This window comes from Lithobates pipiens, unplaced genomic scaffold (genome assembly GCF_037356315.1).
Source record: "Lithobates pipiens isolate NorthernLeopardFrog02 unplaced genomic scaffold, aLitPip1_a1.2 Scaffold_1, whole genome shotgun sequence".
Taxonomy (NCBI): Eukaryota; Metazoa; Chordata; class Amphibia; order Anura; family Ranidae; genus Lithobates; species Lithobates pipiens.
The window spans coordinates 202,867,997-202,891,647 of record NW_027507685.1 but is presented as its reverse complement, the minus strand read 5'-3'; the positions used below and the strand labels follow the sequence as shown (position 1 = coordinate 202,891,647).

Genomic DNA, 23,651 nt, shown 5'->3' with positions numbered 1-23,651 from the left:
CGTTTTTTGTGAGTTAAACTAGTTTTGGGACTACACTGCGTGTATTGGTTAAATGTTTTACTCCGCAGCAGGGAGTTTTGTGGGATTGGGGTTTTTTTTTTGCATGTGCAATGTGCCATAAGCCACCCTTTGCTATCTGAGATCTATACAATGGATGAGACTCTCAGGGGTCACTGATCGCTAGCATTAAGGAAAATATTTGTCCTTTTATATATATATATATATATATATATATATATATATATATATATATAAAATTTTTTTTTTTTTTAAGGTATCTCCGTGGCTGGAACTGTAATTGCTTTGTTGTCTTGGAACGTTAGAGGCCTTAACGATAAATTCAGTTGTGCCCTAATGTTCCAATACTTAAAACCTCTTAAACAGCACTTTGTCTTCTTACAGGAGACGTATTTAAATGGTAATAGGGGTTTGACAATGCGTCACGCCTGTATCCAACGTGCAGTACATACTCTACGTATGCCGTGATGTACGTATGATCAGTAAAACAGTCCCTTGTACTGTTCAAAAAGTTATCATGGATCTAGGGGGCAGGTACGCAATTGTGGTTGCTGACTTCTACATGCATGAGATGGTGTTAGTAAATGTATATGTTCCACCGCCATTTCAGGTTCAGGTGCTGTATGAAAAATAAAGTAAAAAATCAACCAGCGCTAAGAAACACAACAAATACAGTGAAAAGAAATATAAAAATGCAGCTAGAATACTGTAGGTCAAATTACCAAATCCCACATTTCAAAATTCAAAAAATATATCAGTACAGCGCAAATACAAAATAATACAGTAAATATCATAAAGTGAAAAAAATATATAAGTAAAAAGTCCATATAGTGAAAGAGATATTCAGAAAGAGTCCACTTGTGTAATGTATCTTCAATCAATAAATCAAGTGACAATGTGATTCCTTCACCATTGAGCAAGTTGAACTCTCACCTCAACAAGTGGACCTCTGATAAATCAGATAGGTCAAAAACGCATGTTCCCATCAAGGGTAGATCATAAGATTACAGCAGACCAAGCGGAAGCATTTCCAGGTAAGGTTCTCCTCCGTGTCATCAGATCAATGTGATATCATATAAAAAAGAACAGGCAAATCTAGTGCTCTCCGTTGATGTAGATTTATTAAACAAATAAATAAAAACAAATACCACTCACATTTAAAGGCACTGATCTCCAGTGCTGAGTGCTCAGATCAAAAGTACCATGCATGGATCAGTGTGTCAGCTGGCGGATGACGTCACGACGCAGGTCACGTGGTCCGTACGCGTTGCGTCCCAGAAAGTAGGCGGGACTTCATCAGCGGAACAGCAGGTGCTGTATGACCTGTAAGTTCTCTCCTTTTCTACATCTGCTTCTCATTGTGGCTGGTGAATTTGATGATATTTTTAACGCTACTCTAGATTCATCCAACTCCAAGAGGGCCGCGTTGGTAGATATGTCAGTTTGGGCTGAGACGACTGCTCTCAGAGTTATGGAGATGGAAAAATCCCACTACAAAAAGTTTCTCGCACTTATCCAAAACACATAAGTCATCCTCAAGGATTGATTTGGCATTCGCAAACGCTTCAATGCTACAGTTGGTGGGCTAACTATCTGGCTGGGGGTCTGTCAGACCACACACCCTTACGTGTGAATTTCGGCTTGCCTCTACCCATGAGAGGGGGTACGTGGCGGTTAAGACCAGGAAGGTTGGAAGTAGAATCGGTCGTCTCCCAGGTGGCACCAGTTTTTTTCTGGTTACTGGGAGAATAACCTGCAGTCAGCCACCTTGCCTGTAGTTTGGGATGCCTTCACGGCATGTATGAAAGGACAATATATTTCGGCAATCAAACAAGCACGCAAACAATTTAACGCTGAGTCGCAAGAATTGCAGGAAAGAGAGAGGATGTGTGAGATGACACATGCAGCTAATCAGTCAGACATCACCTACACTGAACTGCTTGAGGCTCAGCGTCTCCTGGCATTGCATTTCACCAAGTTAACACACACCTCTTGGGAGAAGAGGGCATAGTCCCTCTTCTTGGAGCAAGGAGATAAAAATGAGAAACTCTTAGCTAAGTTGGTTGCGCAACAAAGAGTCCAGACTAATATCCCTTGTATTACCAATTCCCATGGAACACTACTATCGGACCCAAACAATATTCTAAACACCTTTGTAGACGACTATAGCACACTCTACATACCTACAGGATCTTGAATCCCTGCTCGCCTCCATACGCATTCCAAAATTATCGAGATCACCGAAAAAGAAATTGAAACTGCAATCAGATCATTCCCACCGCAAAAATCACCAGGGCCAGATGGATTTTGCATAGAATGGTATAGGTTACACTCAGAGACTCTTGGACCAAGACTTAAGACCTTGTTCCAATATTGCCTTGAAAACAAGATTTTACCAGACTCTCATGGAGGCTCAGGTGGTTCTGCTGCCCAAACCGAGCAAGGAACCTCTGAGCTGTTCCTCATATAGACCCATAGCTCTCCTTAACCAGGATCTTAAGCTTCTCACAAAAATACTAGCTACTAGATTATCAAAGTTGATCACCACGCTGGTGGATATAGATCAAACAGGCTTTATTCCCCAGAAATCCACCGACACCAATCTCTGCAGGCTATTTGCGCACTTGCAGATCAACCATACTCGCCCTGGGGCCAGAGTGATAGTGTCCTTAGACATGGCCAAAGCCTTTGATTCTGTGGACTGACATTATATGGCCACAGTGGGATTTGGAGATATTTTCCTTATCTGTATTTCTCTGCTTTTATAGCAAACCCAAGGCGACCATTAAGATAGGCACATCAGTTTACACACAGTTTTCGGTGGGTAGGGGAACACGACAGGGGTGTCGTGTTCCCCTACCCAGCTTTATTTGCCATAGAACCCATAGCCATTGCTCTAAGATCATCCACAGAGGTGAAGGCCCTTAAAATAGGAGGCATACGTTAATGCACGGATGACATGCTTCTTTTTTTAGAGGATTCCGGACCCTCACTGGAAGCAGCATTTGAAATCCTAGGCACCTTTGCAAAATGTACAGGCCTATGAGTTAATTGGGAGAAGTCCAATGTCATGGCCATTGACAATGGGTGTTCAGGTGCAGGCATCACCCTTGGTCCCATATAGCTTTGGTTTCCAAATTCAAATATTTGGGTGTTCGTGTAACCTCCAAGGTTAGTGACTACCTATCACTCAATCTACTGCCATTGCTCACAAAGGTTAAGACACAGTTGGACACCTGGAAACATTTACCACTTTCCCTAATCAGTAGGGTGAATCTTCTTAAAATGAAGATACTACCAGTTTTCTTATATTTTTTGCGCAATACTCAAATCTGGGTCCCATGCTCGTTCTTTAAGTGCTCAAATAGCCTGTTCAGCTCTTTCCTGTGGTGCACTGGTCATCCTAGAATAGGTCTCCGTACATTACAGGAACCATATGGTTAGGGAGGTTTAGCTCTCCCTGATCTGTTTAAGTATTTTATTGCAGGGCAAATGGTGTTTGCCCATCACTGGCTGGCAAGGGATGATAGTGATGCAGTGAAAGTACTGGAAGCAGTACTTATGGGATCCTATGAGAGTCTTTACTGTTTGGTACACAGAGGACTGCAGGTGTCGGCGCCTTTGACTGGCTCCATGCACGTTACTGTTCGCGCGTGGGACAGAGCAAGGGTACTTAATCAGAGACCTGGTCACTGGACACTCCTTTTTTTTTGTCATCCACATGGAGCTTCAGCAAAATTACTCTTTAGTCTTTGGATCTATTGCTCTTTTAATAAAGAAATTAAATCTAAAGCCTCGTACACACGATCGGATTTCCATAAGGGAATTGTGTGATGACAAACTGTTTTCCTAAAATCCAACTGTTAGTATGCTCCTTCAAACAATTGTTGTCCAACTTTTCGCCATCAAATGTTGGATGGTAGGCTAGTAAATTTTCAGCGGACAACGATCTGTTGTCAGATTTTCATATCGAGTGTACAAAAGTCCAAAGTATAAAAGACGCACGCTCAGAATTAATGCTCACCAAACACGACATTAGCAGAAGGTGCCCAAAGGGTGGCGCTCGAGCTGAAATTTCACATAGTACGTCACTACGTTTCGTGTTTGTTGGCCGACAATTGTGTACTGTTTGTATGCAAGTTCGGACAAAAATCTGATGTTGTATGAGGCTTAAGTCTGAATAATGTCTGTTCCCAAGAGCGACAATTGATTTTTCAAGTGAATATTGAAGTTGAAGTGTATATTGTGAGTTGCTGAAGCGTATGTTCTGTGCCTCGCTATTTTGTGACTAGGGATAAGCCGAACGCGGAGCAGCAATTTTATTATTGCTTAATGGGAAACATTAAAAAGGCAAAATTCTTTTAAATAGCATGGCTGGGGGGTGGTCTGAATCTGTCTGTGTAGTAGTACATCTGTATGATGTATACAAACTTCTGCAAAACTCATATTTACAAAGGAAAAAAAAGCTGTTTTTTATTGCCAGCTATGGCCACTTTCTTTTGTTTGTAAACAAAGCAATTTGGGATTCCCTTAATCCATACCAAACCTCATCCTAGATGAGGGTCTGGTATAGATATTAATGGATGGGACCCCATACAAAAAAAAACAAAAAAAAACATGGGTCTCCCCCTAAAAAAAAAAAAAAAAAAAAAAAAAAAAAAGTCAGGCCCCATTACATGAGGTGGTTTAAGTATCAATGTCAAGAGGGACAAGAAGATGTGGGTCTATACCAGACCCCCTGATTTTAAGGGGGAACCCCTGGAAAAAATCAAAAGCATACATGCAGTCTGGTTGGTCAGGAAAAGAGAGAGGGGAAGGGGGTGCCCCCCCCCCCCTTCTGAACTGTACCAAACTTCATACCCCCCTGGCAAAGCACCTTCTTCCCATGTTGATTAACACAAGGGCGTCTTCCCCCCACAACCAACCCTTAACTTTTCTAATATTCGGTTAATCTGGATTGAGTTATATTGTTAAATATGTGTTTGATACAAACCAATGTTTAATATTGACAAAGTGAGCTCCCTCTATATAGTGAAAAACAATGGAAAGAAAATAGTTCTTATAACTTCTAAATTACTACATTTAAGGCCTTTATCACATGATTTATCCATTTTCTGTATTGTTTTAAAAAAATTAGAATAAAAATAATTTTTCAAAATAAATAAAAAAAGGATGAGACCGTATCACAAGGGACAGTAAACAACCTGGCAAGATATAAATTTTTAATCCATTCTTGCCCTCTTTCAGAACTAGAGACGAAAAACGTTTTGCTGTCAAACCAGAGCTCTTCCACATCTGTTTCTGACAGTCAACACAATAATTGTATGGCCTGGATCCATAGTGAGGTGACTGTGTGTATATCTTCAAGGCCGTGACCCTGCTGTAGACTTACTCAATGAATGGGTAGATTAAGGAGCTTTTTTCAAATCGACCAATGAGAGCTTATATGCCCGCCCATTTTATTGCATTATTATTAAAAGTGACTGTAGCTTAGAGCTGAAGGGATAGACAGAAATTGGATATATACAGGCCCCATTTATTTACATTTTTTTTAGTTCTTTCACATGTGGATGGCTGTAATGCCGCGTACACACGATCGGACTTTCCACCAACAAAACTGTGAATTTTTGTTCAAAGGATGTTGGCTCAAACTTGTCTTGCATACACAGTCACACAAATGTTGGCCAGCAATTACAAACGTGGGAACGCGGGGACGTACACCTTGTCTGATGAGCCGAGAAAAATTAAGTTCAATAGCCAGTGAGGCTCCTCCTGCTTGATTCCGAGCATGTGTGAACTTTTGTGCGATGGACTTGTGTACACACGATTGGACTTTGGGACAACAAAGTTAAGTTGGCTGAAAATTTGGGAACCTGCTCTCAAACATTTGTTGGTGGAAAGTCCGACAGCAAATGTTCAATGGAGCATGCACACAGTCGAACTTTCCGTCAACAAGCTCACACCCAACATTTCCCATCGGAAAGTCCGACCATGTGTACGCGAAATTAGAGCCTTGAGACTCCGTTGGTGTGTTTTTTTTTTTTTTTTTTTTTTTGCACTGAGCTTGGGTTATGCATTTTAATCCTTGAAAGTGCTGTGAGACCTTTTTTTTTTGATTAGCATGATAATCAGCTCTTTGATTTAGTGTGCCTCTCTTCTCTCTTCTATTAGGCTCCTCAAGCAGCATATTACATCCCCGACTACATAACTGAAGATGAAGAGGAATATTTGCTTCGTCAGGTATGAGGTGCTCCAAAGGAAGTTCTTCTCAGAAGATTTATTGTAGAGTCCATCCAAAATAGCTTGATTGGCCAAAAGCTGGATGAGGGTGATGCATCCTCTGTGTTAAAGCCACCTTAATAGGGAGTGTCTTTTTTTTTTTTTTTTTTTTTTTTTTTTTTTTTGTAATGAAAAGAAGTTCTTTGAGATTATTAAAATAGAAGTTCAGCTTAAAACTAACTCTAAATCTATTTGCAGTAACATTCTAAGACTAACCTATCTAGCCTGTAAAAAAAGAAATCGCTATACATACCTTTTCTGAAGCCACTCCGTTCCCACGCTGAGCTGTCAGTGGTGACTTCTGTGTGTAGGCGTGTGCAGAAGAGGCAGCTGACAATGGATGTCCCATAGTAACTCTATGGGTGACGTCGCTTCCCAGGCATTTCACAGCCGTTGTCGGCTGTGTCTTCTACACAGCATCTGCTGCTGGAGACCAGACCGGATCACCTTCAGAAATGGTCTGTATAGCGATTGTTGTAGCAAATAGATTTAGAGTTTAGGTTTTAGACTGAACTACTTTTAAAGTAAGAATGAAAAAAGAAAAAGGGGAAAAAGAAGTAAGAATGAATGCAGTCCTTTCTCCTCCAGCCATCTGCAGCTCCCCATTGGTCCATCACTGTGATGAGCAGCCTGAGTGGACAGAAGCTTATGCCCCGTACACACGCTCCGATTATCGGACCACAAAAGTCGCTTTCGGACAGATCGTTCGATAATCTGATCGTTAGTACGCAGCTTTCGACAGCCGATCACGACAGTCCGTACAACAAAATCTGAAGGGACAAACAGGAAAACTTCGGTCGGATGACAGCCCATCGTACGACAATCGTGTAGTCAGTACAGTATGCGTCCGATAAAAGTCGTTCGACAAACACCACGCATGATCAGAAACACAAAAATAAACCAGAAGGACACACGGGTCACACGTATTTGACATCATTTAAAATACGTAGCTACGCACAACGGAAGATTTTTCCAGAATCGTATGACAAAAATCTTACACACATTTTGCACTGTTGTATTCGATCTTAGTTGTATGCAACAAAATGTGAACGATCTGTCGTACGATAATCGGAACGTGTGTACAGGGCATTAGTGTTGTAGGTGAGAGGGAGTGACCATTAGAAGCCAATATTTACATAAATTGATCCTCTATGTCTCCAAAGCACTCTAGTACACATGTATAGATCTAGGTAACCACCTGTGTGTAGCTGATATTGAAATAAACATATATGGCAACCTATATTTTTTAAGTAAAGATGCACTTTAATGAAATGTATTGTATTTTTAGATGTACTTCTCACTTTACTCATGTTATCTTCCCAGGTCTACAATGCTCCAAAGCCAAAATGGACACAGTTGTCAGGGAGGAAATTGCAGAACTGGGGTAAGTAATATTACTGGATAGGTCCCAGCATTTTTACTACCCCCCCTTTTTTTTTTTTTTTTATTTCAATATCAACTTTTAATAGGTGATGGAAATACTCTATACACTTCAGAACACTTGGGCAACTAGTGAAATCAGTCAATAGGTCCTATTCAATCTATATCAGCTAAATTTCACACAGCTCCTTACATGTGTATGTGAAAACGATATCGCCAATCAGGTTCAGACTCCCAAAGAATGATTTAATGTGATTGGTGTCTATGAGAAACCTCTTAGTGGTGACAGCTTTATCCTGTGGGCTCTTTGCATGTACAAGGTAGTAAGAAGCCCCCATTTCTGTATTTCTGCATTTGTACTAAGGACAGAGACTGCCATTGCTGACTTCTACTGAAAATACTATTTACCGATCTGACAGGGCACAACACTGCTGTTTCTAGTGATCAGGAACAGCGATCTCTGTGTTATCCCAGTGAGCCCATTCCCCACACAGTTTGAACACACTCGGGGAACGCAGTTAACCCCTTGATCCCCCCCCCCAGTATTAACCCCTTCCCTGTCAGTGTCATTTATACATTGATCCTTGCATTTTTATTTTATTTTTTTAAGCACTGATCACTGTAAAAATTGTACTGGTCCCCAAAAAGTGTCACTTAGGGTCAGATTTGTCTGCCACAATGTCGCAGTCCCGCAAAAAATCACTGATCACCGCCATTACTAGTTAAAAATAATTAAATAAATAGAAATGCCACAAATCTATCCCCTTTTGTGTAGACACTATAACTTTTGTACAAACCAAAAAATATATGCTTATTGCGAATTTTTTTTATTTTTTTTATTTTTTGAATTGATGAAGAAATTTGTTCTTTTTTTGGATATGTATTACAGTAGAATGTAAAAAAAGTTTTTTTTTTTTTTTTTTTTTTTTTTTCAAAATTGTCACTTTTTTTTTATTTATTTTTTATATAGCACAAAAAATAAAAACCACAGAGGTGATCAAATACCACCAAAAGAAAGCTCTATTTGTGGGAAAAAAGGACATCAATTTTGTTTGGTTACAGCTTTGCACGACCACGCAATTGTCAATTAAAGCGACGCAGTGACGCATCACAAAAAATGGCCTGGTCTTTAAAGGGGATAAATCCTTTCGGGGCTGAAATTGTTAAGCTAATACTTTTTTGAAGCACCTTCTGATTTTATTACAGCACTCGGACTTTTAGGGTATGAGTCTATCAGCATGGCACATCCTGACTCTTCTTTGCAAAAACATTGCAAATCTGTCAGATTGCGAGGGCATCTCCTGTGCACAGTCCTCTTCAGATCACCCCACAGATTTTCAATCGGATTCAGGTCTGGGCTCCGGCTGGGCCATTCCAATTAATCTTCTTCTGGTAAAGCCATTCCTTTGTTGATTTGTATTTATGCTTTGGGTCGTTGTTTTGCTGAAAGATGAAGTTCCCCTTCCTGTTCAGCTTTCTAGCAGAAGTCTGAAGGTTTTGTGCCAATATTGACTAGTATTTGGAACTGTTCATAATTCCCTCTACCTTGACTAAGGCCTCTGTTCCAGCTGAAGAAAAACAGCCCCAACGCATGATGCTGCCACCACCATGCTTCACTGTGGGTATGGTGTTCTTTTGGTGATGTGCATTGTTGTTTTTGCGGCAAACCTATCTTTTGGAATTATGGCCAAAAAGTTCAACCTTGGTTTCATCAAACCATAACACATTTTCCCACATGCTTTTGGGAAACTTCAGATGTGTTTTTGCAAAATTTAGCCAGGCTTGGATGTTTTTTCTTGGTAAGGCTTCACTTGTCTTTGTACTCCTCACCTGGTTGCCGCCACACACGCTTTACACCATCTGAACCAAATAAGATTATCTTGGTCTCATCACACCACAGGACATGGTTCCAGTAATCCATGTCCTTAGTCTACTTGTCTTCAGCAAGCTGTTTGCAGGTTTTTTGTGCATCATCTTTAGAAGAGGCTTCCTTCTGGGGTGACAGCCATGCAGACCAATTCAATGCAGTGTGCGCCGTATTATCTTAGCAGTGGCAGGCTGTCGTCCCCCCCCCACCCCTTCAGCCTCTGCAGCAATGCTGGCAGCACTCATATGTCTATTTCCCAAAGACAACCTCTGGATATGATGCTGAGCACGTGCACTCAACTTCTTTGGTCGACCATGGCGAGGCCTGTTCTGAGTAAAAACTGTCCTGTTAAACCGCTGTATGGTCTTGGCCACCGTGCTACAGCTCGGTTTCAGGGTCTTGGCAATCTTCTTATAGCCTAGGCCATCTTTATGTAGAGAAACAATTCTTTTTTTCAGATCCTCAGGGAGTTCTTTGCCATGAGGTGCCATGTTGAACTTCTAGTGACCAGTATGAGAGAGTGAGAGCGATAACACCAAATTTAACACACCTGCTCCCCATTCACACCCAAGACATTGGAATACTTAAGAGTCACATGACATCGGGGAGGGAAAATAGCTAATTGGGCCCAATTTGGACATTTTCACTTAGGAATGTACGCACTTATGTTGCCAGTGGTTTAGACATTAAAGTGGTTGTATACCCGCTGAAGGTTTTTTTTTTTTTTTTACTCGCCTGCAAAGGAAAAGGCATAATGAGCTAGTATGCGGTGCATACTAGCTCATTATGAAATACTTACCTTAGAACGAGGCCCCGACATCTGGCCCGATCCACGCAGAGGGAACATGTCAACTCCCTCAGCGTGGATTGGGCCAGATGTTGTTTCTTCCAGGTATCGCGGCTCCGTCACTCCCGCGCATGCGTGCAGGAGATTTCTTCCTGGCAGGGTTCGGCGTCTGCTGGAGTTTCAGCCGAGAATCCCCTGTGCGCATGCGCAGCTGCAGTCAGCGGCACGTTGCGAGGGGAATATCTCCTAAACCGTACAGGTTTAGGAGATATTTTTTTTTTTTTTACCTACAGGTAAGCCTTATTATAGGCTTTCCTGTAGGTAAAAGTCCCAAAATTGACTATACAACCACTTTAATGGCTGTGTGTTGAGTTATTAGGGGACAGCAACAAGTTGTACACTCACTACTTTACATTGTAGCAAAGTGTAATTTCTTCAGTGTTGCCACATGAAAAGATATATAATAAAATATTTTATACACACACTTGTATTTGTCAGAGTATATGAATGATAACACAAAAACATTTCTTTCACTCATGGTTAGTGTTTGGCTTAAGCCATTTATTATCAATCGACTGTGTTTTACTCTTTTTAAATCATAATGTCAACAGAAACTAACCAAATAATCAAAAGTTTACATACCCCAGTTCTTTATACTGCGTATTGCCCCCTTTAATATCAATGACAGCTTGAAGTCTTTTTTGGTCTAGGAATTTGATCTGAGCATGCGTGTGGCACTTTGTCTGATCAGAATTCAATACACACAATCAGACAAAGTCCGATCGGATCATGTTGTCGGAAAGTTTTAGAGCCCAGCTCTAAAACTTTGTCCGTCGGATATTCCGACGGAAACAGTTGGATGGAGCCCACACACTGTCGGATTATCCGACAACACAGTCCGATCTGACATTTTCCGTCCGAATGTCCGACCGTGTGTACAAGGGCAAACACTAACCATGACTGAAAGAAAAGTTTTTTGTTATTCATATTCTCTGAAAAATAGCTAAGAAATCATAAATTCTGCCAGGGTATGTAAACTTATGAGCACAACTGTGTGTGTATATATATATATAATGTGTGTGTGTGTGTATGTATATGTATATTTTTTTCAAGTAACACTGGTAATATCACCGCTAGTGAATGGCTATGCTGAATAATGTCACTTGCTTTAGTGAATAGCAAAGCTGTATGTTTATACATCGCATCATATGGTGGTGGTTTTTTTCATAGAGGACATGTTTTGGCTTTAGTGAGGTCTCCTGAAATAATTGTGGGAAGAAAAGATTTGCATGACATTGGGCCTAGTAGATTTGCCTGTGACGACTTGATGTGAATGCCTCATAATAATAGAAATACATTAATAACGCTTGGGGTGTTTTGTTGCTGGCAAGAATTTAAACAAGAAACAGAATAGCTAAAAGAACCCCCAAAGTCTAGCATACAAAACCTCGTGCAGGACGTTTTCCCTGCTGTATACAGGACCCCGTGGCACCAGTACTGTGATGTCCCTGTACTGCCTACTAAGCCACAGTACAGTTTTTTTTTTGCTGGTGAGCACCAACTGGATTTGAGCTGTCGGTTCTCTGACTGTGATGGTTGTCTCTAGCATATGTGAGAGGTACATCTATTTTGACCGTGTTTATTGCACATTGCTTTTTTAGCCTTATTGAGCAATCTCCCGGGCCTGAGCCAGTTGACCATCAGGTTTGAATGTGTAAGGTTGCTGTAGCAAACACGGAACCTTTTTTTATACAGGGGGAGCTCTTGTCCATTCCAATATGTAATATTTTATCTTTCTCCTGCAGGAGGTCTCCCACATCCCAGAGGCATGGTGTCAGAGAAGTTGCCCCCCTGGTTGCAGACATACACCAACAAAATCTCTTCACTGAGTGTGTTTGGAGGGAGCTGTGCCAATCATGTCTTGGTAAATGAATACAAGCCTGGAGAAGGGATAATGGTGAGGGCATTATAAAATCTATGTAGACTGAGAGCACTGTGTAGTAATCATGCTAGACTTGTTCATGAGACTTTAATCTGTTTTGTTTCCTTGTTAGTGAACTTTACACATCATTAGTGATTATTGCAATGTATTTCTTAACCCCTTCCCGCCCACCCCGGAGTCCCTTTAATAGGGTCTGTGTGCCGGGGGGGGGGGGGGGCGCAGGAAGAATCAGCAATTCTGTAGTCACGTGATTGGGAGCCTGTCCTACTGACTACCAATTGTTAGTGGGGACCAAGAGCTTGGTCTCTGTGCTAGGGTTGCCACCTGTCCAGGATTCACCCGGACAGTTCGGGTTTAGAATCATGTGTCCGGGTTTCAGACTGCCTGAAACCCGGACACATTATTTAGACTGGACTATTGCTTCCCAGCAGGGTTACTGGCTGCAGTTATCTGAGCTGAGAGTGTTTGTTACACTCTTTATATTAACACTACCCAAAGCCGGCACTAATAACCCCCCCCCCCCCCCCCCCCCGCAAATACACACACAGACAGGAGAGGAGAGAGGGATCAATCTACACCTCTTCCTCCCACCCCTATCCTTCTGTGTCTGCCCACAATCCAATCCCCAGTGTTGTGCCTCAGAATATGAAAGTAAGTTGGGGTTGGAAATTTGAAATCCAGCCTCAGATACATCCGGATGAGAGGTGCTGACTGGCAAGGGGTGAGTGAGCTCACCATCCATCCCTGTCTGTTACTGAAATCTCCCCCCTTCTCTCTCCTGCCTCTGAGTGAGTATACTAAGGTAAATTAGGGTTCTCAGAGCACCCATTACATCAGATTACCCCTTTACACCAGAGGCCACAGTATTTCCCCTTACATCAGAGTCTTCTCCATACATCAGAACTCTGTGTTCCCAAAGGATCCCTTATGTTAGAGTTCTCCCTTACATCAGAGTCTGCAGAGTCCCCTCTTACAGTGAAAGGGAACTCTGCGAGTTCAGATGTAAAAGGGGAACTCTGTGGACTTTGATGTAAAGGAGGACTCTTGTTCTTAAATGTATATGATTAGAAATGTTATTTAATAGCAAAATATATGTATAGTTTAAAACAAATTGCCGTGCACCGCTAAAGTGTTCGGGTTTGACTTGAAGAAAATGTGGCAACCCTAGATTACTGGTGTGCAGTGTTGGCTTCCAGGTGGATATGGGACTAGGATCCCAAATGCACCTGATCCCATCTCTATGGACAGCCAATCATAAGCGGCAGAGGCATTTCCTGCCCTACAACCGCACATTTGCAGGGGGTATGTATACATGTGACTGCAGGGCAGGGAATGCCTCCTCCATCTATGAATGGCTGTTTGTTTTGGCAGCTTCTCGGCAGGACTTAAGTCAGAACATTCCTGAGCTCATTCCTGGTCCCAATGGTGGACTAAGCCTTTAAAGCCTAAGTTTTAGCCTAAACTACACACATAAAATCAACACAAGGGACATAACTTGCATTTAGTATGATGTATCCCATGTGCTGATTCTTCTTGGTTTAGGAGAAAATGTTGTCTTTCCTACCTCCCCACCTCTGCCGCCATAATCTTCTAGTGAGATCAGGAGCTCTCAACAAGAGAGATTGACTATGCCTGCCCTTTCTGCCCCGCTCTTCCATTCATAGAAGCCGCACTACAGCTTCACCCATTCAACGCTCACACCGGAACGTAGTGTGGGAAAGATGCATAGCGCATATGTTTCCCCCATGTGAATGTGCTGCCCTTGCAAGACGCATGCGGGTGCCGATTATTATGGCATCCCAAACACATCTCACAAACGCAGTGCATTTTCAGCCACTAAACCACATGGTACTTCAATAGCACTTCAATTTGGTGCGGCTCAATTTGCAAAAGTTGTGCTTGCACTACCATTTGCACATACCAGTGTGTTTTGCTGCCCGTGTGCTGTCAAAAATGGAATGCGAGGGGTTGCACAGAAACGTTCAGAGCGTGAACCAGCTCTGAATAATACAGAATTTCTAAATGGGGGATGGGTGAGTGATTGATGGCTTCTGCACTCTCTCTGAAATCAAATTTGGATTTCAGGCCAGTTCACACCATAGAAACGCATACCTCCCAACGTTTTGAGATAGGAATGAGGGACACCTACTGGCAAGCGTATGTGCGCATAGGACACACCTAGGGTTGCCACCTGTCCAGGGTTCACCCGGACAGTTCGGATTTGGAATCATGTGTCCAGGTTTCAGACTGCCTGAAACCCGGACACTTTATTTAGACTGGACTATGGCTTACCAGCAGGGTTGCTGGCTTAGAGTGTTACACCCTTTCTCACTGCCCAAAGCCAGCACTGACACCCCCCCCCCCCCCCCCCCCAAACACACACACAGGCGGGAGAGGAGAGAGGGCTCAATTTATACCTCTGAGCTCACCATCCATCCCTATCTGTGACTGAAGTCTCCCTCTTCTCTCTCCCACATCTGAGTAAGTACAATCAGAGAAAATCAGAGCAACCCATACATCAGAGTTCCGCTTTACACCAGAGGCCACAATGTTTCCCCTTACATCAGAGTCCTCAGTGTCCCCCCATAAATCATGGTTCCCAGAGCATCGCTTATGTTATAGGCCCCAGAGTTCTCCCTTACATCAGAGTCTGCAGAGTCCCCCCTTACAGTGAAAGTGAACTCTACGAGTTCAGATGTAAAAGGGGAACTCTGTGGACTCTGATGTAAAGGGGGACTCTTGTTATTAACTTCATATGATTAGAAATGTTATTTAATAGAAAAATATATGTATAGTTTATACTATTAAAAAAAAAATTGCTGTGCGCCGCTAAAGTGTTCGGGTTTGACTTTAAGAAAAGTTGGCAACCCTACTCTGTGCTCGGAATGTGCAGTGAGCGCACTCTCAACACAGAAACATTGGCTGTCCAGTGACACACATGTGAAGCTTGTGGGAATTAAAGCCCACCCTTTTACCACCACACATATGTGTTACATGGCCAGCAAAAACAGGTTAAGAATATTAGTAAAGAGGTTTACCACTTGCATCTGGAAAGAGCAAAATATGTTTGCATCCACCACTACTGTTCAATATGGGTCTTGGTAGTGCTTTCTCCACCAATCAGCTGCTTGAAAGGTCTTCCTGCTACTGTGCCTAATGTTAGACTGCACTTTTCACTTACTAGGCAAAGTAACAGGTTTGCTTAACTGGAAGCTATCAGAAGTTGCTTTCCTGAGTCTTTTGCTGCCATGCAAGTTTTGATTTTCTGCTCTAATTCGCTTGGTCCTGATGCGTGACTCCTTACCTGGAAGTTACAGGTGTTTCTTTGGGGATCTGCTTTAAATGGGGTCAGTGGGGCAGCATGTGGAAGGTCAGTCCTGACTGCTTAAGGATAAGGTCACCTCTTAAGAAAATATAATACATGCACACATTTTTGCAGCAAAAAATATGCATTTATAATTTTTTTTGCCTTCAGGAGCCTGGAAAGCATTGCCCTGTGATCAATGGATCAGGGATACAATCTCGGGCTTCTGCAGACAAGCACTGCAGCTTTCAGCCTGTGCCTCCAGTATGGGCTGACTGTTTACAGGTTGCAGATGAGCTATGAGAGAGCTCCTCGGTGCCCCCGCAGTCCATTCAGAACTACAAGCTGTCAGCTGCGATGGCTGATGGTAGTTGTAGTCTATCCATATACAGGTAACACTGAATGAATGGTGCAGCCATGTGGGCAGAGCCCCACCCACCCGACCTTTTTTCTTTCTTTTTTTTTCTTTTTTTTTTTTTTAAATTGTGAGGGTGGTTGCAGGGAGAAGATCCCCTGCGCTCTTTTACACTGCAGTGGGCGGCGGCTGCAGGAGCTGGAACATGTTTCATGTTCCACCCTGAATGTGTAACATTTTCCCGAAATGTGAACTCAGCCTTCTGTAGAGAAAACCTTATAATTTGCTTAGCTTGGAGAAAATACACCTGTTTTAAAAATGTTTGCCTTTTTTTTTTTTACTGCAAAAAGCATTTGCCAGAAAGCCTAAGCTGCTTTTAGCCTGGGAGTTGCTGGGAAATAGCTGTTTTTTACATAAACAGTACAGAGGGCACTCATTCAAATTTTCTACTGATACAATCAGTTTCGCAGGTCTGTGGCCCTGTAGCTTCGAGCCACATATCCTGGAGTGTCCTGGTGATGTGCAGTGGAACCACAGCAGCTGGGATGGGGTGATGACATCAGCAATGTCTTCAGTGGAAGTAAATGTTGACTTTGGTGATGTTGCCACCCAGCATGCAGAGATTCTGTGGGTTCACTTGCCTTAATAGGGTTAGCTTCACATCACCTGACCCAGGAGTAGAGATGGTTTTCCATGCAGCTTGCCTAACGCCAAGGTAATCTAATAAAGCCAATAAACTATGACAGATTATGTGTGATCTAATATTTAGTGAATACGTAGGCTTCATAACAACATGAGCCCCCTTTGTTCTATGCAGTTACTTACAGCACAATATTTGTCTTTCAGCCTCATGAGGATGGTCCCCTCTACTATCCCACAGTCACAACCATTAGCTTAGGGTCACACACAGTTCTGGACTTCTATGTGCCTCCGGAAAGAGGATGTCCTCAAGAAGAAGACCAGGTAAGGGTTGAAGAAGCTTTCTTCATTTTGTAGGTTACCCTGGCTCAAATTGGTACACAAAAAATAAAATATAAATCATGCATTAAAGAGGAAGTAAACTCTGATGGGTTTACTTCCTCTTTCATTCCCTGCTAAGGCAAAGCATAATGGACTACTATGCATCGCATAGTAGTCAATTATGTGTCACTTACCTGACACAGGATCCAGCGATGTCACCGCTGTCCCCTGTAGTCCGGCGCATCCATCTTTTCGGTGGGGTCTCGCAGCTCCGCCGCTGTCATTCGGCGGAGCCGCGATGACGTCACTCCCGCGCATGCGCACGGGAGCCGACACGCGCGGCAGCTCTGTTGTTGGAAATGCCGCGCTTAGTGCGCCTGCGCGCCGCTGTCTACGGCGCATGCGCTGTAGACAGCGGTGCCTGTCTTCGGGCAAATATCTCCTAAACCGTATAGGTTTAGGAGATATTTCTTGGACCTATAGGTAAGCCTTAATCTAGGCTTACCTGTAGGTCAAAGTGGTTTGTAAGGGTTTACAACCACTTTAACCAAGGTGTTATTTTCAAATATTATTTTACCTTGGGGTTAAATCATGACTTTTAGTCCTAAAAAAATTAAGTGGATTGATGCCGTGTACACGCTACCGTATTTTCCGGCAGACTAGGTCCGACGGTCTTCCCAGCGGACTTTCCGAACGAACGGACTTGGCCACACACAATCACACCATATTTCGACGGTTCGAACGTGATGACGAATGGCCGGACTAGAATAAGGAAGTTCATAGCCAATAGCTGCCCTAGCATCAGTTTTCTTCTGTCGGACTAGCATACAGACAAACAGATTTTTCGACTGGACTCGAGTCCGTCGGAAAGATTTGAAACCTGTTCTAAAGCTAAAGTCCATCTGTTTTTTGGACCGAAAAGGTCAGATGAAGCCCACACACGGCCAAATTGTCTGACAGATCCGTTCCGTCTGACCTTTGCTGTTGAAAAGTCCGCCCGTGTGTACACGGCATAATACACCTTTTTTGTATAATTTCCTGCCTGTGTGCCCACTTCAAAATACAGCAATAAAAATTCAGAATTTCACAACTTTACACTTTCACAACCCTCACGCTTTATTTTAAAGAGCCCTGTCTTAAACTCAAAAAATACAGGTAAAAGTAAAGAAAAATAACCTATTTTACTGCTTACTTGCTGTGTTTTTTCCTTTTTCTTAATTCATTTTCTTATTCACTAGCACAGTGCCTTGAAAAAGTATTCATACCCTTTGACATGTTTCGCATTTTGTCATGTTACAACCAAAAACGTAAATGTGTTTTATTGGGATTTTATGTGACAACACTAAGTGGGACATAATTGTGAAGTGGAAGGAAAATTATAAATGGTTTTAATTTTTTTTTTACTAATATCTGAAAAGTATGGTGTGCATTTGTATTCAGCCCCCTTTACTCTGTTACCCCTAACTAAAATCGAGTGGAACCAATTGCCTTCAAAAGTCATCTCATTAGTAAATGGAGTCGACCTGTGAGTAATTTAATCTCAGTATAAATACAGCTGTTCTGTGAATCCCTCAGAGGTTTGTAAGATAACCTTAGTGAACAAACAGCATCATAAAGGCCAAGAGACACACCAGACAGGTCAGGCATAGAGTTGTGGAGAAGTCTAAAGCAGAATTATGTTATAAAAAAACAAATCCCAAGCTTGAACATCTCACAGAGCACTGTTCAATACATCATGGAAAGCGTATGGCACAACTGCAAACCTATCAACACATGGCCATCCACCTAAACTAACAGGCCGGGCAAGGAGAGCATTAATCAGAGAAGCAGACAAGAGGCCCATGGTAACTCCGGAGGAGCTGCAGAGATCCACAGCTCAGGTGGGAGAATCTGTCCACAGGACAACTATTAGTTGTGCGCTCCACAAATCTGGCCTTTATGGAAGAGTGGCAAGAAGAAAGCCAGTGTTGAAAGAAAGCTATAAGAAGTTCAGTTTGCGAGAAGCCACATGGGGGACACAGCAAACACGTGGAAGAAGGTGCTCTGGTCAGATGAGACCAAAATTAAACTTTTTGGCCTAAAAGCAAAATGCTATGTGTGGCAGAAAACTAACACTTCACATCACCCTGAACACACCATCCCCACCATGAAACGTGGTGGCAGCATCATGTTCGGGGATGTTTTTCTTCAGCAGGGACAGGGAAGCTGGTCAGAGTTGATGGAAAGATGGATGGAGCCATATACAGGGTAATCTTAGAAGAAAATCTGTTAAGCTGGCCATACGCCATACAATTTTCTTATTCAATTTCCTTTAGATTTACCTTCAACTGTGTAGTACAAGGACCTGCCTGATTGCACACAAACTGTTCAGATTTGACCTCATATTATATGGTTTTGGTAACTCTAAAGGAAATCTATAGAAGAAAACTGTATAATGTATGGCCAGCCTTAGGGGCAGAGGTTCACCTTTCAGGAGGGCAACGACCCTAAACATACAGCCAGAGCTACAATGTAATGGTTTAGATCAAAGCATATAAATGTGTTAGAATGGCCCAGTCAAAGTCCAGACCTAAATCCAATTGAGAATCTGTGGCAAGACTTGAAAATTGCTGTTCACAGCCGCTCTCCATCCAATCTGATAGAGCTTGAGCTATTTTGCAAAGAAGAATGGGCAAACATTTCACTCTCTCTAGATGTACAAAGCTGGTAGAGACATCCCCAAAAAGTTTCAGCTTTAATTGCAGTGAAAGGCGGTTCTACAAAGTATTGACTCAGGGGGGCTGAATACAAATGTACCCCACACTGAGGGTAAGTATATAAACATCTGGTGTGACCTCAAAGTGGCAGCACAGTGGATTAATGATCAGCAAATCTGCCTTGCAACGCTAGGATACTTGGTTTGTATCCCAGCCAGGACACTATCTGTATGGGGTTTGCATGTTCTCTCTGTGCTTGTGTGGGTTTCCTCTGTTTCCTCCCACATGCCAAATACATGCTGGCAGGTTAGCTGGCTTCTGCATAGATTGGCTCTACTATGTGTACAGTATGTGAAATAGGGACCTTAAAGTGATTGTGAATTCCCACCTGTTGAGTTTAAAATAGAAATAAAAGGCAACACATTTGTCTATAGACATAAAAAACATAAATACCTTTTTATATATATATATGTATATGTATGTGCATATACACAGTGAATGGCTCTACAAGGGGGTCAGAACAAGTCTGATCATTGGAGGAGAGCAGGCTGAGCTGAGTTCCCAGCACAGCTAGTGAAATGACCACGCTGTGCTCGCCTGCTTATTGTGGTCAGTTTTTAATAGGAAAGCAGAGGGACTGTCGGGAACACCAGGAATTTCACACAAAGGAAGCAATACAAAGAGAGCAGGATACTTTCTCATACAAGTACATGGTATAGCAGGCACAAATCAGGAATATTAAATGTTTTTTTTACTTTTTAAATTGTAAGCTCCTCGGGGGCAGGGACTGATGGGACTGTCTTGTGTGTTCTAACCATCTGTATTTCCATCGCACACGTTCTTGGAAAAGGCTCTAGGATACTGGGTGCTGTAGACTGGATCATGCATGACAGTGTAGATATTTGCCAGCACACCACGGATCTTCAAATTGAGTCCAAACATTTTTTTTTATGACGTATGATCACATCACAGATGAGAGTGCAAAGTTTCAGAGTCACACAGGACCCCTTTGTCAGTCATGTGACTCACAACACATGCCCGATGATGGGGTTCTGCATGACTCCAAAACATTGCACCCTCTTGTTTGTGATGTGATCATATGTCAGTAAAAATCAGTTTGGACTCAATCTGAAGATCCACACTGTGGGGGAGATTTACTAAAACTGGAGAGTGCAAAATCTGGTGCAGCTCTGCATAGAAACCAATCGGCTTCCAGATTTTATTGTTAAAGCTTAATTGAAGTAGCTGAAGTTAGAAGCCGATTGGCTACCATGCACAGCTGCACCAGATTTTGCACTCGCCAGTTTAAGTAAATCAACCCCACTGTGTACTGTATGTAAAGTGCTGTGTGAATTGTCGGGACTACATAAATACCTGTAATAATAAATTTACTTCCTTTAGCAGCCACTAAGATTCTTTGGGGTTTATTTAGTAATACTGGAAAGTGCAAAATCTAGTGCAGCTCTGCAAAGAAACCAATCGGCTTCCAGATTTTGTCAAAGCTTAAAGTGATACTAAAGTCTAATTTTTTGGGGGTTAAAATAATAAACCTGTCATACTTACCTGCCCTGTGTAGTGGTTTTGCACAGAGCAGCCAGGATCCTCTTTTCGGGTCCCTCTTCGGTGCTCCTGGTTCCTTTCTCCTGCTTGCTATGGGAGCCCCCAAGCCAAGCTGCAGCTCCTTGTGTCCATTCAGGCATGAAGCCGCGGCCCCACTCCCTCTCTCTTCTCATTGACTCACTGACTTTGACAGCAGCGGGAGCCAATGGTGCCACGCTGCTGTCTCAGCCAATGAGGACGGGACTCCTGGACAGGCTAGTCTCTCGTGCAGCATCACTGGATTGCAATGGGACTCAGGTAAGTTTTGGGGGGGGGGGGGTGCTGCACACAGAAGGCTTTTAAAACCTTCTGCTTTTACAACCCCTTTAATTGAAGAAGCTGAAGTTAGAAGTTGATTGCCTGCCATGCACAACTGCACCAGATTTTGCACTCTCCAGTTTTAGTAAATCACCCCCCAAGTGTCATGTTTTAACCTGCACTGTTTTCATAAAAGGTGAAAGCTAATTGGTTGCTTTAGGCAAGTCAGAAGTGTTTTTGGACTTTAGCACTACACTGCAGTTTTATGAAAATGCCTTCATTTATAGTTTACTGGTATTATTGACAGCCAAGAGCTAGTAACCTATAAGCCGATCACTATGCTGGAGTACCTGTAGGTCTCTCTTTTGTCTTCCAGGTTCCTAAAACAGAAGAACAGAGACATGTCCTATCCCTCTTGTTGGAGCCCAGAAGTCTTTTTGTTCTTCGTGAGGACTTGTATAAAAATTACCTCCATGGAATTCTCCCTCATACCCACGACACGCTAAGCCACAAAGTGGCCAATCTGGAAAAGTGTGGGGCACAGAGAGATGAGACACTGGCCAGAAGGACACGAGTGTCACTGACTATCCGATATGTCCCCAAAGTACTGAAAACCTCACTCTTCCTGGGGAAAGGCAAATAAGAAAATATGCCAGAGTATGTGGAGATGTTCAGCATTAAAACTCGGGGCTGCAGGGTGACAGCTGGTCCTGGGTGGTGGCTGGGCAGAGGCCTTCCTATATGAGCAGAGATCAACTGAATCCCTTCACACAGGAAAAGCAAGAGGCAAGCCACAAGACAAAGCCTATTTATTAACAAGATAAGTAATGCACTTACTGGAAATAACATAAAAACAGGCTCATCTGTATATGGAGGTGTGTGCATGTGTAAATCAGCATCCAAAACGAGCATCCATGGATCTGGGGGAGCGGCAATCTATCCTGTGGCCACTGTGGACATCTGCCAGATCCATGGACGCTCGTTTTGGATGCTGATCTAAACCTGCAAACACCTCTATATAGAGATGAGCCTGTTTTTATGTTATTACCTGTAAGTGCATTACTTACTTTGTTAATAAATTGTATCTAATACACTACACTCAGGTTGGCACTTCCTGTGTCTCTCCCCCTTCTCTAAATCAGATTTTCTTGGAGAACAGCTGCCTCCTGCCACCTCACCCTAAGAACTGTTGCCATATGGACTATTGAGCCATTATTGCTCTCATATTGCCTGTTCTATTTTTTTTCATGTACACAAATATTTGCGCTTAAAGTTTCTTCCTCTTAACAAGACAAAGCCTGATGGTACTACTATGCTCCGGTCTTATTTGTTCAAATTTCTCTGGAAGCCAGCATCTAATCAGTGTGATTTTGTACACAAATGCATCTGCCAATGAAGATAATTTTCTGTTTGCTTTGCTGCTTGTTTCCTTATATGAATACATCTTAGTGCGTGTCACCTTGCTGCTGTCCCCACTGGGGAGATTCACAGTCTTTTGTGATTGATCTGGTGACCGTTTCCCATCCACTCGTCTGGCAGTGCTGGAGGGTGATCCTTACCATGGCACGGAGGGTCACTGAGAAGAGGACATGAGCAGCATTCTGTGCTGCAGTACTCTGAGCCCAGGCTGTGTGATGATGCCCTTCCCAGGGGGCAGGTCCATGACAGCCTGGGCTCAGCAAGTGGGTTTAATGACACTGCCTGACGAAGGACATCTAGTGGCTGAAAAGAAGTACTGCAGGGGAGAATTAAATAGTGGAGCAAAGTTGGCTTTTTAAACTTCTTTTTTTTTTTTTTTTTTTTTTTTACCTGTGCTGAGCTCTAAATGGGTTTTATTTTTTTATTTTTATTTTTTTCTAAGATTGGGAAGTGACAGCAAAGCATATGATGCTTCCAGAAGGTGTCAGTACTGGCAACCCATATGTTTATTTATTAAAGGTTTCCTTTAAAAAGAAACGACTGACCATCTTGTTATGTGCATTGAATGATTGTTATATTTATTTGTGTTTGTATAAGAAAAGAAAGGAGCAGGCAATAGCTTACCAAGAATGCATGCTGTTATGATTTTGTATTTGTGTTCCGTTCACAATGTACTTCCGTATTTAGGATCATTTTACAAACCTGATTATTTTGAATACCATTCTTTATCTATTGTTTGCCAGAAATAATATTTCTTTGTGAGTCATGGCAATGTGAGCCATTTACA

General features: G+C 42.5%; 1 protein-coding gene across 3 annotated transcripts in view; it reads left to right on the top strand.

Annotated features, from left to right (window-relative positions):
* ALKBH6 (alkB homolog 6) overlaps positions 1 to 23,401 on the top strand; it is a 39,658-nt gene extending 16,257 nt beyond the window's left edge. For all 3 annotated transcript variants that reach the window (XM_077480421.1, XM_077480412.1, XM_077480430.1), the window contains exons 3-7: positions 6,190 to 6,258; positions 7,621 to 7,681; positions 12,137 to 12,288; positions 16,779 to 16,895; positions 21,822 to 23,401. In XM_077480421.1, the coding sequence (XP_077336547.1) occupies positions 6,190 to 6,258; positions 7,621 to 7,681; positions 12,137 to 12,288; positions 16,779 to 16,895; positions 21,822 to 22,088 (666 nt within the window). In that variant the 3' untranslated portion in view covers positions 22,089 to 23,401. The remainder of the gene's footprint in view (positions 1 to 6,189; positions 6,259 to 7,620; positions 7,682 to 12,136; positions 12,289 to 16,778; positions 16,896 to 21,821) is intronic.
* Positions 23,402 to 23,651: the final 250 nt, after the last annotated feature.